The 16,828-nt window shown below is 47.9% G+C and overlaps 1 protein-coding gene across 1 annotated transcript in view; it reads left to right on the top strand.

Annotated features, from left to right (window-relative positions):
- The first annotated feature begins 5,135 nt into the window (after nucleotides 1-5,135).
- Nucleotides 5,136-16,828, top strand: part of LOC143926702 (cytochrome P450 4B1-like) — a 43,978-nt gene continuing 32,285 nt past the window's right edge. The window contains exons 1-2 of the mRNA XM_077450713.1: nucleotides 5,136-5,431; nucleotides 10,942-11,086. Of these exons, the coding sequence (XP_077306839.1) occupies nucleotides 5,246-5,431; nucleotides 10,942-11,086 (331 nt within the window). The 5' untranslated portion in view covers nucleotides 5,136-5,245. The remainder of the gene's footprint in view (nucleotides 5,432-10,941; nucleotides 11,087-16,828) is intronic.

The following is a 16,828-nucleotide window of genomic DNA, read 5'->3' as shown; positions in this document are numbered from 1 at the left end:
ATATTAATTCGGTACAATCACATCTCTTGCTTAATTTATTAGAAACTGTACTGGTTAGAACTGTGTGTCAGGAAGAGGAAGGGCATACCAGCAGACAAGATGGCTCTTCTGGACGGTGTCCTGTGCATAGGCACAGGCTAACTCATATTCCTGTACATGCATGTAGGAAATGTGCACGTGCTCATGCAGGCATGCACGGGCATGTGCGTGCACACACGCACACATCTGTTGCATGTATTTTATCCCCTTGGCGCCAGCCACACACAAATATGCAGCCTCTTTGTGTCTTGGCCTTGGTGCCGCATATTTGCGCGAGATAGTGTAAATACAGCTGTGCCGGGAGCGCGCGTTACCGGCAGCTAATGGAAAGCTCCAGATAACTACTTGCATTTGGGAGCTTTCTGATCATGTGACATCCTAATCATGGCTGTCACATGATCATTAAAGGGGCGAGAGGCTCCTGTGCTATGCTTCAGTGCAGTCTTGTCTACAATGTTCCCATGCATACCTGCAACATGTTACTCTGTATCTGGCTACTGGCTGGGGGCTTGTGGAACCCAGGTTACCTTGGAGAGCACTGGAAGCTCCTTGTCCAGCTCCCCTGGCCCCTCCAATGTGTAAGACCCCCTGTGTCTATTGGGGGGCACAGAGTGACCGAGAACCCCAGTCTGACCTCAAGAATATATGAATATAAAGTGATTGGAGGTGGGGTGGGGGTTGCTATGTGTTTGTTAGATGTGGCTGTATCCCATTGTTCTATTGTGTCTTTCTGTCTTGGAAACAACCTATTATGGGATGTATATGTCTATGTGAAATAGCTGTGAGAAGGGGGGGGGGGGGGGATTCCTCCAACAGCTGTCCCTGCTGATTGGACAGTCTACCGATGAGAAGTTTGAATATCTGTGTGCCTGTGTTCAAAAACAGTTCAAGCTGTGTAACTGTGCTAGTCTCGTCTGGTTCTTAGTTACAATAGATAGGCTGTAATATCTGATATCTGAAGGTCCAGGCTGGAGGAATCAGTGTGCTGATTAAAGTACTCAAGCGGAGTGCGACGGGAATTCCGTGACCTCCGCCATCTGTCTCATTTGTGTGGATGGAGAAATCTTTTTTTTTTTTTTCATTCAGATCGCTGCCTGAATGAAAAAAATCGAATCATCTACGGGCAGCTTACAACCACTTGCAGACCACCCACCATACATATACTGCGGGGCGGCCGCTCTGTGCCAGATCACGTATCTAGTATGTGACCTGACACTTCCAAATTTGGGGCGCACATGCGCACCACCGGCGACTTGTAGGAGAATGCATATTGGCCTATATTGGTGAAGAAATGTTACTTTTTTTTTCTTTTTTATTGGAAATGTTTTATAGCAGGAAGTAAAACATTTTTATTTTTTCAAAATTGTCTTTTTTTGTTTATAGCGCAAAAAAAAAAAACTGCAGAGGTGATCAAATACCACCAAAAGAAAGCTCTATTTGTGGGATAAAAAAAATTATATTGTTTTGAATGGGGTACTGTGTCGCACGACCGCGCAATTGTCAGTAACGCAGTGCCGTATCACAAAACAATGGCCTGGTCATGAAAGGGGGTGGGGGGTAAAATCTTCTGGAGGTCAAGTGGTTGAACCCAAAGAGAATTTTACACCTAAAGTACCCTAGGAGTGAGGCTTACCGAGAGATTTTTGGTATGGAGATGGAGGCTGAAAGGAGGGTAGATTGTTCTACCATAGAGGGGGAGGAGGATAGATTGTTCTACCATAGAGGGGGAGGAGGCTAGATTTGTCTACCATAGAGGGGGATGAGGATAGATTATTTTACCATAGAGGGGGAGGAGGATAGATTCTTCTACCATAGAGGGGGAGGAGGATAGATTTGTCTACCATAGAGGGGGAGGAGGATAGATTTGTCTACCATAGAGGGGGAGGTGGATAGATTCTTCTACCATAGAGGGGGGAGGAGGATAGATTTGTCTACCATAGAGGGGGAGGAGGATAGATTCTTCTACCATAGAGGGGGGGGGAGGAGGCTAGATTTGTCTACCATAGAGGGGGAGGAGGATAAATTATTCTACCATAGAGGAGGAGGAGGCTAGATTCTTCTACCATAGAGGGTGAGGAGGATAGATTATCCTACCATAGAAGGGGAGGAGGCTATATTTGTCTACCATAGAGGGGGGAGGAGGCTAGATTTGTCTACCATAGAGGGGGAGGAGGCTAGATTTGTCTACCATGGAGGGGGGAGGATAGATTTGTCTTCCATAGAGGGGGAGGAGGCTAGATTTGTCTACCATAGAGGGGGGGGGGTAGATTTGTCTATCATAGAGGGGGAGGAAGATAGATTTGTCTACCATAGAGGGGGAGGAGGCTAGATTTGTCTACCATAGATGGGGAGGAGGATATATTCTTCTACCATAGAGGGGGAGGAGGATAAATGATCCTACCATAGAGGGGGAGGAGGATAGATTATTCTACCGTAGAGGGGGAGGAGGCTAGATTTGTCTACCATAGAGGGGGAAGAGGATAGATTCTTCTACCATAGAGGGGGAGGAGGATAAATTATTCTACCATAGATGGGGAGGAGGATAGATTATTCTACCATGAAAGGGGGGGGTAGGTTATCCTACCATAGAAGGGGAGAAGGATATATTTTTCTACCATAGAGGGGGAGGAGGATAGATTTGTCTACCATAGAGGGGGAGGAGGATAGATTATTCTACCATGAAGGGTGGGGGGGGGGGGGGGGGTAGATTATCCTACCATAGAAGGGGAGGAGGATATGTTTTTCTACCATAGAGGGGGAGGAGTATAGATTCTTCACCATATAGGGGGAGGAGGCTCAAGTCTTCTACCATAGAGGGGGAGGAGGGAAGGCTCATTGATGGATGTGGGGAGGGAAGGTTCATTGATGGAGGGGGGGAGGGAAGGCTCATTGATGGAGATGGGGAGGGAAGGCTGATTGATGGAGGTGGGGAGGGGGGAAGGCTCATTGATGGAGTTGGGGAGGGAAGGCTCATTGATGGAGGTGGGGAGGAAAGGCTCAATGATGGAGGTGGGGAGGGAAGGCTCATTGATGGAGGTGGGGAGGGAAGGCTCATTGATGGAGTTGGGGAGGGAAGGCTCATTGATGGAGTTGGGGAGGGAAGGCTCATTGATGGAGGGGGGGAGGGAAGGCTCATTGATGGAGTTGGGGAGGGAAGGCTCATTGATGGAGGTGGGGAGGGAAGGCTCATTGATGGAGGTGGGGAGGGAAGGCTCATTGATGGAGGTGGGGAGGGAAGGCTTATTAATGGAAGTGGAGTGGGAAGGCTCATTGATGGAGGTGGGGAGGAAAGGCTCAATGATGGAGGTGGGGAGGAAAGGCTCAATGATGGAGGGGGGAGGGAAGGCTCATTGATGGAGGGGGGGAGGGAAGGCTCATTGATGGAGGTGGGGAGTGAAGGCTCATTGATGGAGGGGGGAGGGAAGGCTCATTGATGGAGGTGGGGAGGGAAGGCTCATTGATGGAGGGGGGAGGGAAGGCTCATTGATGGAGGGGGGGAGGGAAGGCTCATTGATGGAGATGGGGAGGGAAGGCTGATTGATGGAGGTGGGGGAGGTAAAGCTCATTGGTCTCATCTGAGCTTCTCTCAATCCTTCTCTGAATCATTTAGATGTTCATTGACAAACTTCAGACGGACCTGTACATGTGCCTTCTTCAGGGGGGGGGGGACCTTGTGGGCGCTGTGGGATTTCAATCCATGGCGACGTATTGTCCTCTTAGAACTGTATGATTGAGCACTGTACAGTCATGGTATGACAGGTCCTCCTAGCACTGAACAGTCATGGTATGACAGGTCATCTTATCACTGTACAGTCATGGTATGACAGGTCCTCCTAGCACTGTACAGTCATGGTATGTCAGGTCATCTTATCACTGTACAGTCATGGTATGACAGGTCCTCCTAGCACTGAACAGTCATGGTATGACAGGTCCTCCTAGCACTGTACAGTCACGGTATGACAGGTCCTCCTAGCACTGTACAGTCATGGTGTGACAGGTACTCTTAGAACTGTATGACTGAGGTATGACAGGTCCTCCTAGCACTGTACAGTCATGGTATGACAGGTCCTCCTAGCACTGTACAGTCATGGTATGACAGGTCATCTTATCACTGTATAGTCATGGTATGACAGGTCCTCCTAGCACTGTATAGTCATGGTATGACAGGTACTCTTAGAACTGTATGACTGAGGTATGACAGGTCCTCCTAGCACTGTACAGTCATGGTACGACAGGTCATCTTATCACTGTACAGTCATGGTATGACAGGTCCTCCTAGCACTGTACAGTCATGGTATGACAGGTTCTCCTAGCACTGTACAGTCACGGTATGACAGGTCCTCCTAGCACTGTACAGTCACGGTGTGACAGGTCCTCCTAGCACTGTACAGTCATGGTACGACAGGTCATCTTATCACTGTACAGTCATGGTATGACAGGTCCTCCTAGCACTGTACAGTCACGGTATGACAGGTCCTCCTAGCACTGTACAGTCATGGTGTGACAGGTCCTCCTAGCACTGTACAGTCATGGTATGACAGGTCCTCCTAGCACTGTACAGTCATGGTATGACAGGTCCTTCTAGCACTGTACAGTCATGGTATGACAGGTCCTCCTAGCACTGTACAGTCATGGTATGACAGGTCCTCCTAGCACTGTACAGTCATGGTATGACAGGTCCTTCTAGCACTGTACAGTCATGGTATGACAGGTCCTCTTTGCACTGTACAATCAGGTATAACAGGAATATCTCCCAACCGTCCCTGATTTCGAGTTAAAATACTTCTATGATGAAAATTATAGACTGATCACTTCTCTGTAAGTGGTCAAATTTACAAAATCTGCAGGGGATCAAATAATAATTTTTCCCCACTGTATATATTCTATACACCTGTATGGGGTGTAATATATATTCTATACACCTGTATCCAGAGAAGTGGGGGGTGGGCCATGTTTTGGGGCTCTCATCTGCTCTGTACAATCAGCTCCAATCAATGCTATCTGGTGACATTTTGCACGTGACGGGCTGGGGGTTGCTGGGGGTTGTTGGGAGGGGCTGGGGGTTGCTGGTGGTTAATGGTTGTTGTTGGGAGGGGCTGGGATTTGTGTTGCAGATCTCGCTGTATGGCAAGTCCAGAGGACACTGACATTCCTACATTCCCTGATTATGGCTTTGATGAGTGGAGAGGCGCTGTAAGCAGTCACCATGCTCCTGGCCCTGTGGAAGGGTCTGCACATTTCCTGGCTGTCAGTGCAATGTGTGGGGCTGCTGTGTGCTGGGCTGCTGCTGCTGAAAGCCACTTCCCTCCTCTACAGATGGAAGAAGCTGCACTCAGCTCTGAGGGACTTTCCGGGACCCCCCAGTCACTGGCTCTATGGCCACGTCAACCAGGTGAGGATGTCCGCTGTCATTGTTTGTATCTGGAGGGTGAGAAGGAGCTCAGACAGTCCACGCTTCAGGTGTCAGTTCTGGACTTATTAAGGTAGGTGCACCACACAGGTCATCTCTCCCAGAATAAACCTCTAATGCCGCGTGCGCACGGTCCGACTTTCCGGCAGAAAAAGTCAGACGGAATCTTTTCATCGGATATTCCGATCGTGTGTGTGGGGGGGGCTTCAGCAGACTTTTATTTTTCGAAAATTCTGACGGACCGAGAAATAGAACATGTTTTACATTTTTCTGACGGAATCAATTGCTATCGGGAAAAACGTTTGTCTGTGTGCTGCTCCGACGGACCAAAAAGGACGCAAGGGCAGCCATTGGCTACTGGCTATTGAACTTCCTTTTCTAGTCCCGTCGTACGTGTCGTACGTCATCACGTTCTAGACGGTCGGACTTTGTTGTGATCGTGTGTAGGCAAGTCCGTTTCACCCGGACACACCATTCAGACCGGACAGTACCGGGAATGACAAGTCCACACCATCATCTGTTGCATGTCTCCCCTCCCCCATTGTCCCTGCAGCCTGTCTCATTCACACACATAGAAGAACCAAGCTGCCTCCTCCTCCTCCTCCTCCTCATACACACAGGAGGGGGGGGGGGGGGGCAGGAACACACACTGATGTCAGGTCTGTACAAAGTTTTGTATGCTTTGTAGATGGACAGGGAGGAGGGGGGAGAGGCGCAGGAAGGAGGAAACTAAAAGGATGTACACTTGGTGGAGTGATTGGGGGGTTAGGAGGATATGTGCTATCCAATCCAACTATCCAACCCCCCCTTCCAGCACTAGCCCTCTCCCCCCCAGAGTGCCCCCCCAGCACATATCCAACCCCCCCTTCCAGCACTAGCCCTCTCCCCCCCAGAGTGCCCCCCCAGCACATATCCAACCCCCTCTTCCAGCACTAGCCCTCTCCCCCCCAGAGCATATCAAACCCCTCCTTCCAGCATTAGCCCTCTCCCCCCCAGAGTGCCCCCCAGCTCATATCCAACCCCCCCCTTCCAGCACTAGCCCTCTCCTCCCAGCAGACATCCAACCCCCCCTTACAGTACTAGCCCTCTCCCCCCCAGAACATATCCAACCCCCCCTTCCTGCACTAGCCCTCTCCACCCCCCAGCACACATCCATCCCCCCTTCCAGCACTAGCCCTCTCCCCCCCAGAGCATATCAAACCCCTCCTTCCAGCACTAGCCCTCTCCCCCCCAGAGTGCCCCTCAGCTCATATCCAACCCCCCCCCTTCCAGCACTAGCCCTCTCCTCCCAGCAGACATCCAACCCCCCCTTACAGTACTAGCCCTCTCCCCCCCAGAACATATCCAACCCCCCCTTCCTGCACTAGCCCTCTCCACCCCCCAGCACACATCCATCCCCCCTTCCAGCACTAGCCCTCTCCCCCCCAGCACACATCCATCCCCCCTTCCAGCACTAGCCCTCTCCCCCGCAGAGTGCCCCCCCCAGCACATATCCAAACCCCCTTCCAGCACTAGCCCTCTCCCCACCCAGCACATATCCAACCCCCCCTTCCAGCACTAGCCCTCTCCCTCCCAGAGTGCCCCTCCTCACATATCCAACCCCCCTCCCTTTCCAGCACTAGCCCTCTCCCTCCAGCACATATACAGACCCCCCCTTCCAGCACTAACCCCTTCCCCCACAGCACATATTCAACCCCCCTTTCCAGCACTAGCCCTCACCCTCCCAGAGTACCCCCGGCACATATCCAACCCCCCCTTTCCAGCACTAACCACCCCCCCAGCACATATCCAAACCCCCCAGCACTAGCCCTCTCCCCCACAGCACATATCCAACCCTCCCCCCTTTCAGCACTTGCCCTCTCCCTCCCAGAGTGCCCGCCCCCCTTTCCAGCACTAGCCCTCTCCCCCGCAGCACATATCCATCCCTCCCCCCCTTGCTGCACTAGCCCTCTCCCTCCCTCCCAGAGTGCCTGCCAACACATATCCAACTTCTCACAGAGGGGATGATCATGGCATCTGGACCCCCGAGAGATGGGGGAAATTTGCCCTGGATGCCCACACTAGCTCCTGCTTGGCAAGTTAGTGGAGCCAAGTGCCAGCACTTGTTCCAGCACTGGGCTCCAGGACTCAGCCCGGATTCATGGGACTCGGGGATTTAGTTCAAATCTCAGGAAAGGCCCATTAAAACAACTGGGACAGTTGGGAGGTTTGGATTTGTATTAGAAGGGGGGGGGGGGGGGGTGTGTGTTTGTGGGGGGAAAGTTTGTACTGGCGGGGGGGGGATTTAGGTGGGAGGATATGTGATGGAACTGGGGAGAGGACTTTTGTATTAAGAAGCAGGACACATGCATGAGGCTTTTATTTTATTTTTTGGTTGAATAATAATGATTTGATTTGCATAGAATGCACTTATTGGTTAAGTTCTATTGGCAGACAGCGTGTCTCATTTTATTTGTTTTCTTTTTTTAATGCACAATAAAAAAAATGGTGGAGAATAATACTTGGCGATGTGTTTTACTTCAAATGACAGTTTGGGAGTCGGCAGTTTCATTTAAAAAAAATACAATGTAAAATTGACAAGGGACACCAACATAGTTGTATCTTTGATCTTAAAAACTACAGGAAAATGGTGTTGTGGTAACTTGCCAAAAAAAAAAAAAAAAAGAACAAGAAAAACATAATATTATTCTTGATATCACTAGGAAAAAAAACCCTTTGAAAATGTGTTTGCCATAACTCCATCGGTATGTTGGATGGTGGATGTGTACATCGGGTCTGATAAGTGATGTTGGATGGTGGATGTGTACATCGGGTCTGATAAGTGATGTTGGATGGTGGATGTGTACATCGGGTCTGATAAGTGATGTTGGGTGGTGGATGTGTACATCGGGTCTGATAAGTGATGTTGGATGGTGGATGTGTACATCGGGTCTGATAAGTGATGTTGGATGGTGGATGTGTACATCGGGTCTGATAAGTGATGTTGGATGGTGGATGTGTACATCGGGTCTGATAAGTGATGTTGGATGGTGGATGTGTACATCGGGTCTGATAAGTGATGTTGGATGGTGGATGTGTACATCGGGTCTGATAAGTGATGTTGGATGGTGGATGTGTACATCGGGTGTGATAAGTGATGTTGGATGGTGTATGTGTACATCGGGTCTGATAAGTGATGTTGGATGGTGGATGTGTACATCGGGTCTGATAAGTGATGTTGGATGGTGGATGTGTACATCGGGTCTGATAAGTGATGTTGGATGGTGGATGTGTACATCGGGTGTGATAAGTGATGTTGGATGGTGGATGTGTACATCGGGTGTGATAAGTGATGTTGGATGGTGGATGTGTACATCGGGTGTGATAAGTGATGTTGGATGGTGGATGTGTACATCGGGTGTGATAAGTGATGTTGGATGATGGATGTGTACATCGGGTGTGATAAGTGATGTTGGATGGTGGATGTGTACATCGGGTCTGATAAGTGATGTTGGATGGTGGATGTGTACATCGGGTCTGATAAGTGATGTTGGATGGTGGATGTGTACATCGGGTGTGATAAGTGATGTTGGATGGTGGATGTGTACATCGGGTCTGATAAGTGATGTTGGATGGTGGATGTGTACATCGGGTGTGATAAGTGATGTTGGATGATGGATGTGTACATCGGGTCTGATAAGTGATGTTGGATGGTGGATGTGTACATCGGGTCTGATAAGTGATGTTGGATGGTGGATGTGTACATCGGGTGTGATAAGTGATGTTGGATGATGGATGTGTACATCGGGTGTGATAAGTGATGTTGGATGGTGGATGTGTACATCGGGTCTGATAAGTGATGTTGGATGGTGGATGTGTACATCGGATCTGATAAGTGATGTTGGATGGTGGATGTGTACATCGGGTCTGATAAGTGATGTTGGATGGTGGATGTGTACATCGGATCTGATAAGTGATGTTGGATGGTGGATGTGTACATCGGGTCTGATAAGTGATGTTGGATGGTGGATGTGTACATCGGATCTGATAAGTGATGTTGGATGGTGGATGTGTACATCGGGTCTGATAAGTGATGTTGGATGGTGGATGTGTACATCGGATCTGATAAGTGATGTTGGATGGTGTATGTGTACATCGGGTCTGATAAGTGATGTTGGATGGTGTATGTGTACATCGGGTGTGATAACTGATGTTGGATGGTGGATGTGTACATCGGGTCTGATAAGTGTACTCTAATCTACGCCTACTCTGGATTTGCAGCAATTATTATTGGCAGATCAGTTTGGACATCTTGTATTCTGGTGACATTTCTCCTCGAGGTTTCCATAACGAAGAAGATGAGGGTCACATAAAACAAGGATCTCGTGTCTCTTGGAGTCCAGCAGATGTTTGGGGTGGTCAGATCCAGGGCTGTCTTTAATATTGATTGGACCCTGGGCAAAAATTTTCTTGGGGCCCCTCCCCGCCCCCCATGCAGTTTTGCTCTCCACCTGCTCTGAGACATACAATAAATAGCAACTAGACTCAAATTTAGTTTACAAAATCAGATCAGGCAGCTATTGCAATTGGTTGCCAGTGGGCTACAGTGTATCATTACCGCTCACTGACTGGTTGCCAGTGGTTACATTGTATCATTACCGCTCACTGACTGGTTGCCAGTGGTTACATTGTATCATTATCGCTCACTGACTGGTTGCCAGAGGTTACAGTGTATCATTATCACTCACTGACTGGTTGCCAGTGGTTACATTGTATCATTATCGCTCACTGACTGGTTGCCAGAGGTTACAGTGTATCATTATCGCTCACTGACTGGTTGCCAGAGGTTACAGTGTATCATTATCGCTCACTGACTGGTTGCCAGAGGTTACATTGTATCATTATCGCTCACTGACTGGTTGCCAAAGGTACAGCACACATTACGGCTCACTGATTAGTTGCTAGAGGTTACAGCACATGATTTCTGCTTGTTGATTGGTTGCTAGAGATTACTGTGGATATGACCTCAGGGGGGGCAAGATATACATATCAATGCTGCCGGCCGCCGCTATTTACATATGAATTCCGGTCATTTACATGTAAATCATCTGTAAACCACAATAGGGCAGAGCTTTAGTAGCAGCACTTCACACTGAGATATCGAGACACAGCACGGGACTAAAACCTCAAGGGACAAGGGAATTTAAACCAGGATATTTGGCAAGTATGAGGAAGCTGCTTTGGGCCCCACAACAATGACAGGGCCCAGGGCAGCTGCCCCTTTTGCCCTGCCTTAAAAACGGCCCTGGTCAGATCTCTGTGACAATATGATGTTCTTAGTTTAAACCTGGGAATGTTTTAGTATTTTTAACATAATTCTTACTTATGTACTGGATATGTCTTTGTGATGCGTTGTTTTTTTGTTTTTTTTGCTTGTTTTTTTGTTTATTTATTTTTTTACGATGTCCCTAAATTCGATCTATGATCTATCTATCATCTCTCTATCTTTGCAGTTCCGCCGGGATGGATTCGATCTGGACCGGTTGATGGTTTGGGTGAAGAAATATCCCAAAGCCTTCCCTGTGTGGATCGGAAAGTTTGTGACGAGTCTGATCATCACTCACCCGGAGTATGCCAAGGCGGTGTTTGGGCGATCAGGTGGGAGCCAAGAAAGGGCTGTATCTGAAATAAGAACTCTCTGTGGTCTTCCCTCTCTGAGGCTTTCGGATGAAATTTGGGATCCAACCGGATTCCCGCGAGTAGAGGCCGACCGATATATCGGCTGATATTTTGAAGTTTTTTAACCAGTTGAGATCCGCGCTATAGCCAAATGACGGCTACAGCGCGGACCTCCTTTGCCGGGACTACGTCTATTGACGTCGTCCCGTGCACGAGCGGCCTGCGCGCCCCCTGAGGGGCGCGCGCGGTGCGCTCTGTGATCGGCGAGTCTATGAGACTCGCCTGATCACGGATCCGAGCAAGGGGTCGATCCCGACCCCTTACCATGTGATCAGCTGTCAGCCAATGACAGCTGATCATGTGATACAACGGAGCCGGCAATCGGCTATTATTCCTCCTCGCACAGACAACGCGAGGAGAAACAAAAAGAGCCGATCACGGCCAGCCCTGCCAGTGCCCACCTGCCCCCTGCCAGTGCCACCTCATCAATAAATAAGTGCCCCCCATCAGTGCCACCCAGCAGTGCCCACAGTGCCACCCATCAGTGCCCACAGTGCCACCCATCAGTGCCCACAGTGCCACCCATCAGTGCCCGCAATCTGCTTCAACAACAGTGCTGCACCCCAGTGCCACATATCCATGCCCATCAGTGTCATCTACCAGTGCCCATCAGTGCCCAGCAGTGCCACCTATCAGAGCCACCTGTCAGTGCCACCTCTCAGTGCCCATCAGTCCCATCTATCAGTGGTACCTATCAGTGCCCCTTAGTGCCACCCATCCGTGCCACCCATTCGTGCCACCCATCCGTGCCATCTTATCTGTGCCCATCAGTGCCGCCTTATCTGTGCCCATCAGTACTACCTTATCTGTGCCTATTGGCGCCACCTTAACTATGCCTATCAGTGCCCACCAGTGCAGCCTATCAGTGCCCACCAGTGCAGCCTATCAGTGCGCCTCATCAGCACACTTCAATGAAGGAGAAAAATGACCTGTTTGCAAAATTTTATAACAAACTATGAAACATGATTTTTTTTTTTGCATCTTTTTTTGTTTGTTTAGCAAAAAATAAAACTCCGAGCTGTAATTAAATACCACCGAAAGAAAGCTCTATTTGTGGGAAAAAAATGATAAAAATTTCATTTGGATACAGTGTAGCATGACCGCGTAATTGTCATTCAAAGTGCATCAGCGCTGAAAGCTGAAAATTGGTCTGGGCAGGAGGGGGGTTTAAGTGCCCAGTAAGCAAGTGGTTAATTAATCGGCATCGGCCGATTGTGCTGATAAAAAGACCGATTTAGAACAGCGGGACTTGGAAATGATTTCTGTAATAGAAGTCAGTGTAAGTTGTCTGAGTCTTCATAGAAGGGACTTGTTTCCTCTCTGGGCTCTGCCAAGAAAAGAGCAGAGATACAATGTTTACACTTCTGAATGAATGAAATCATCTCTGTGTGTAGAAGTTCTCAGTTTAACCATTTTAAAGACTTAAATCTTTTCTGACACTTGTTGCTTACAAGTAAAAATCCTGTATTTTCTGCCAGAAAATCACTTAGACCCCCCAAAAATTATATATATTTTTTTAGCAGAGATCCTAGGGAATAAAATAGCGGTTGCTGCAATTTTTTATGTCACACAGCATTTGCGCAGAGGTCTTTCAAATGCATTTTTTGGGGGGAAAAAAATACACTAAATGATTTAAAAAAAATAAAAATAAAAAAGGAAAACAGCAAAGTTAGCCCATTTTTTTTTTTCGTCCAAAAGTTTTGACTACCTGTTTTTATTTTATAGGCTGCTTGCACACTGGAGCGGGCAGGCGTTGCTAGTTTTAGCGGCGCTTTACCATCATTTTAGCGGTGCTATTCGGCTGCTAGTGGGGCACATATAACCCAGCTAGCAGCCGAAGAAGAAGTTAAATGCATGCGCTTCGGCAGTGGTGCCAATTTAACCACTTGCCGACCAGCGCACGACGATGTACGTCGACAGAATGGCACGGGCAGGCAAATAGGCGTACATGTACGTCCCTTTAAATTTGCCGTCCTGCCATCGGGAGCGCGCCGCCGGCGGCGCGCTCCCGCGCTGGTTGGGACCCCCGTGAGTCCGGTCGCGGGACCCGCGCACTCGTTCGCCGCGGGCATCCCCGCGATCGTCTCACGGAGCGGCCGAATGGAGAAGTGCCGTTGTAAACAGCATTTCTCCATTCTGCCTAGCAACTAGTGACGCTGATCTCTGCTCCATGTGATTGGAGCAGAGATCAGTGTTCACTAAATGAAAGCCCAACCCCCCCACAGTTAGTAACACATCCCTAGGAACACTTAACCCCTACACTGCCACCCACTGGTTAACCCCTTCACTGCCAGTGTCATTTACACAGGAATCACTGCATTTATATAGCAGTGATTGCTGTATAAATGACAATGGTCCCAAAAATGTGTCAAAAATGTCCGATGGGTCCCCCACAATGTCGCAGTCACAATAAAAATCGCTGATCGCCGCCATTACTAGTAAAAAAATAAATAATAAAAAATTATTAATAAAAATGCTATAAAACTATCCCTATTTTGTAAACGCTATAACTTTTGCGCAAACCAATCAATAATCGCTTATTGCGATTTTTTTTACCAAAAATATGTAGAAGAATTCGTATCGGCCTAAACTGAGGGAAAAAAATGTTTTTTTATATATTTTTGGGGGATATTTATTATAACAAAAAGTAAAAAATAATGCGTGTTTTTCAGAATTGTCGCTCTATTTTTGTTTATAGCGCAAAAAATAAAAACCGCAGGGGTGATCAAATACCACCAAAAGAAAGCTCTATTTGTGGGGAAAAAAGGACGTCAGTTTTGTTTGGGAGCCACGTCGCACGACCGCGCAATTGTCAGTTAAAGCGACGCAGTGCCGAATCGCAAAAAGTGGTCTGGTCTTTGACCAGCAAAATGGTCCGGTCTGAAAGTGGTTAATATCAATGGGCAGGAGTGGTGGGGGAGGGGGTATACACCTCTCCAAACGTGCTGCTTGCAGGACTTTTTTTTTTAACGTCCTGCCAGCGCATCGCCTCCGTGTGAAAGCACCCGGGGCTTCCACACAGACTGCAGGGGAGCCGTTTTGCAGGCACTTTACAGGCGCTATTTTTAGCCCAAAAGCGCCCTAAAAAAACGCACCAGTGGGAAAGGCGTCTGTTAGGTTTTATGAGATGAAGGGGGATAAAAATAAAAATAAATTAAAAAAAATCGGCCTAACATATCGGCCCAAAAAAAAATCGGCATCATATATCGGCCATCGGCCGCCATGATTTCTAAATATCGGCATCAGCCAGAGAAAAACCCATATCGGTCAACCTCTACCCGCGAGCCAATAGGGTTCTGTTCTTTGGAATTTGATAAATTGGGCTGATTGTATCCTGGGAAGCCATATTGGCGCAGACATAAAATGTTTTTTTGAAATACAGTGCCTCGAAAAAGTATTCACACCCCTTGACATTTTCCACATGTTGTGCCGCGTACACACGACCGGACTTTTCCACAGCAAGGGTCCGACGGACGGACTTTAGCTTTAAAACATGTTTCACATTTTTTTTCCCGATGGACTCGAGGTCCGGTCGAGAAATCTTTTCGTCTGTGTGCTGGTCCGACGGACGAAAACCGACGCTAGGGCAGCTATTGGCTACTGGCAATGAACTTCCTTATTCTAGTCCGGTCGTACGTCATCACGTTCAACTCCATCAGACTTTGGTGTGATTGTGTGTGGCCAAGTCCGTTCATTCGGAAAGACCGTCCGACCTAGTCTGCCGGAAAGTCCGGTAGTGTGAACGCGGCATTACAACAAAAAACGTAAATGTATTTTATTTATTTTTTATGTGATAGACCAACACAAAGTGGCTCATAATTGTGAAGTGAAAGGAAAATGATAAATATTTTTACATTTTTTTTTACAAATAAATCTGTGAAAGGTGTGGGGGTGGGGCATTTGTATGGCGCCCCCCTGAGCCAATACTTTGTAGAAGCCCCTTTCTCTAGAAGTCTTTTTGGGGGTGTCTCTACCAGCTTTGCCCATCTAGAGAGGACATTTCTGCCCATTCTTCTTCTTTGTAAAATATCTCAAGCTCTGTCAGATTGGATGGAGAGCGTCTGTGATCAGCAATTTTCACATCTGGCCACAGATTCTCAATGGGATTTAGGTCTGGACTGTGACAGGGCCATTCTAACACATGAATATGCTTTGATGTAAACCATTCCATTGTAGCTCTGGCTGGATGTTTCGGGTCGTTGTCCTGCTGGAAGGTGAACCTCCGCCCCGGTCTTGGGTCTTTTGCTAGATTGTCCTGTATTTGTCTCCATCCATCTTCCAATCAACTCTGACCAGCTTCCCTGTCCCTGCTGAAGAAAACCATCCCCACCACATGATGCTGCCACCACCATGTCTCACGGTGGGGATGGTGTGTTCGGGGGATGGGCAGTGTTAGTTTCCCCCACACACAGCGTTTTGATTTTAGGCCATAAAGTTGAATTTTGGTCTCCTCTGACCAGATCACCTTCTTCCACATGTTTGCTGCCCCCTCCCCCACATGGCTTCTCACAAACTACAAACAGGACTTCTTATGACTTTCTTTCTCCAATGTCTTTCTTCTTGTCACTCTTCCATAAAGGGCAGATTTGTGGAGAGACGACTAATAGTTGTCCTGTGGACAGATTCTCCCCCCTGAGCTGTGGATCTCTGCAGCTCCTCCAGAGTTACCATGGACCTCTTGGCTCTTCTCTGATGAATGCTCTCCTTGCCCGGCCCGGTCAGTTTAGGTGGACGGCCATGCCTTGGTAGGTTTGCAGTTGTGCCATACTCTTTCCATTTTCCGGTGATGGATTGAACAGAGCTCCGTGAGATGCTCAAAGCTTGGGAGATTTTATTATAACCCAACCCTGCTTTATACTTCTCCACAACTTTATCCCTGACCTGTCTGGTGTGTTCCTTGGCCTTCATGATGCTGTTTGTTCACTAAGGTTCTCTAACAAACCTCTGAGGGCTTCACAGAACAGCTGTATTCATACTGAGAGTACATTACACACAGGTGGACTCTATTTACTAATTAGGTGACTTCTGAAGGCAGTTGGTTCCACTAGATTTTAGTTAGGGGTATCAGAGTAAAGGGGGCTGAATACAAATGCCCCCCACACTTTTCATATATTTATTTGTAAAAAATTTGGAAAATCATTTATTATTTTCCTTCTACTTTACTATTATGTGCCACTTTGTGTTGGTCTATCACATAAAAAAAAACAATAAAATACATTTACATTTTTGGTTGTAACATGACAACATGTGGGGAATTTCAAGGGGTATGAATACTTTAAGGCACTGTATTGTATTGTAGTTAAAAAATATTTGTCAAGCCATTGCTTTGACAGCTGACTGAGGGTACACCTACCATTGCCCTTCTTCATTTACCATCATTCTTTCTCACCTACCATCGTTCTTCCTCCCCGGCCATTGTTCTTCCTCACTTACCATCGTTCTTACTCACCTACCATCGTTCTTCCTCACTTACCATCGTTCTTCCTCACCTACCATCGTTCTTCCTCACTTACCATCGTTCTTCCTCACCTACCATCGTTCTTCCTCACTTACCATCGTTCTTCCTCACCTACCATCGTTCTTCCTCACCTACCATCGTTCTTCCTCACTTACCATCGTTCTTCCTCACTGGCCATCGTTCTTCCTCACCGGCCATCGTTC

This window comes from Lithobates pipiens, unplaced genomic scaffold (assembly GCF_037356315.1).
Source record: "Lithobates pipiens isolate NorthernLeopardFrog02 unplaced genomic scaffold, aLitPip1_a1.2 Scaffold_23, whole genome shotgun sequence".
NCBI lineage: Eukaryota > Metazoa > Chordata > Amphibia > Anura > Ranidae > Lithobates > Lithobates pipiens.
This window is presented reverse-complemented; position numbering and strand designations above follow the sequence as displayed.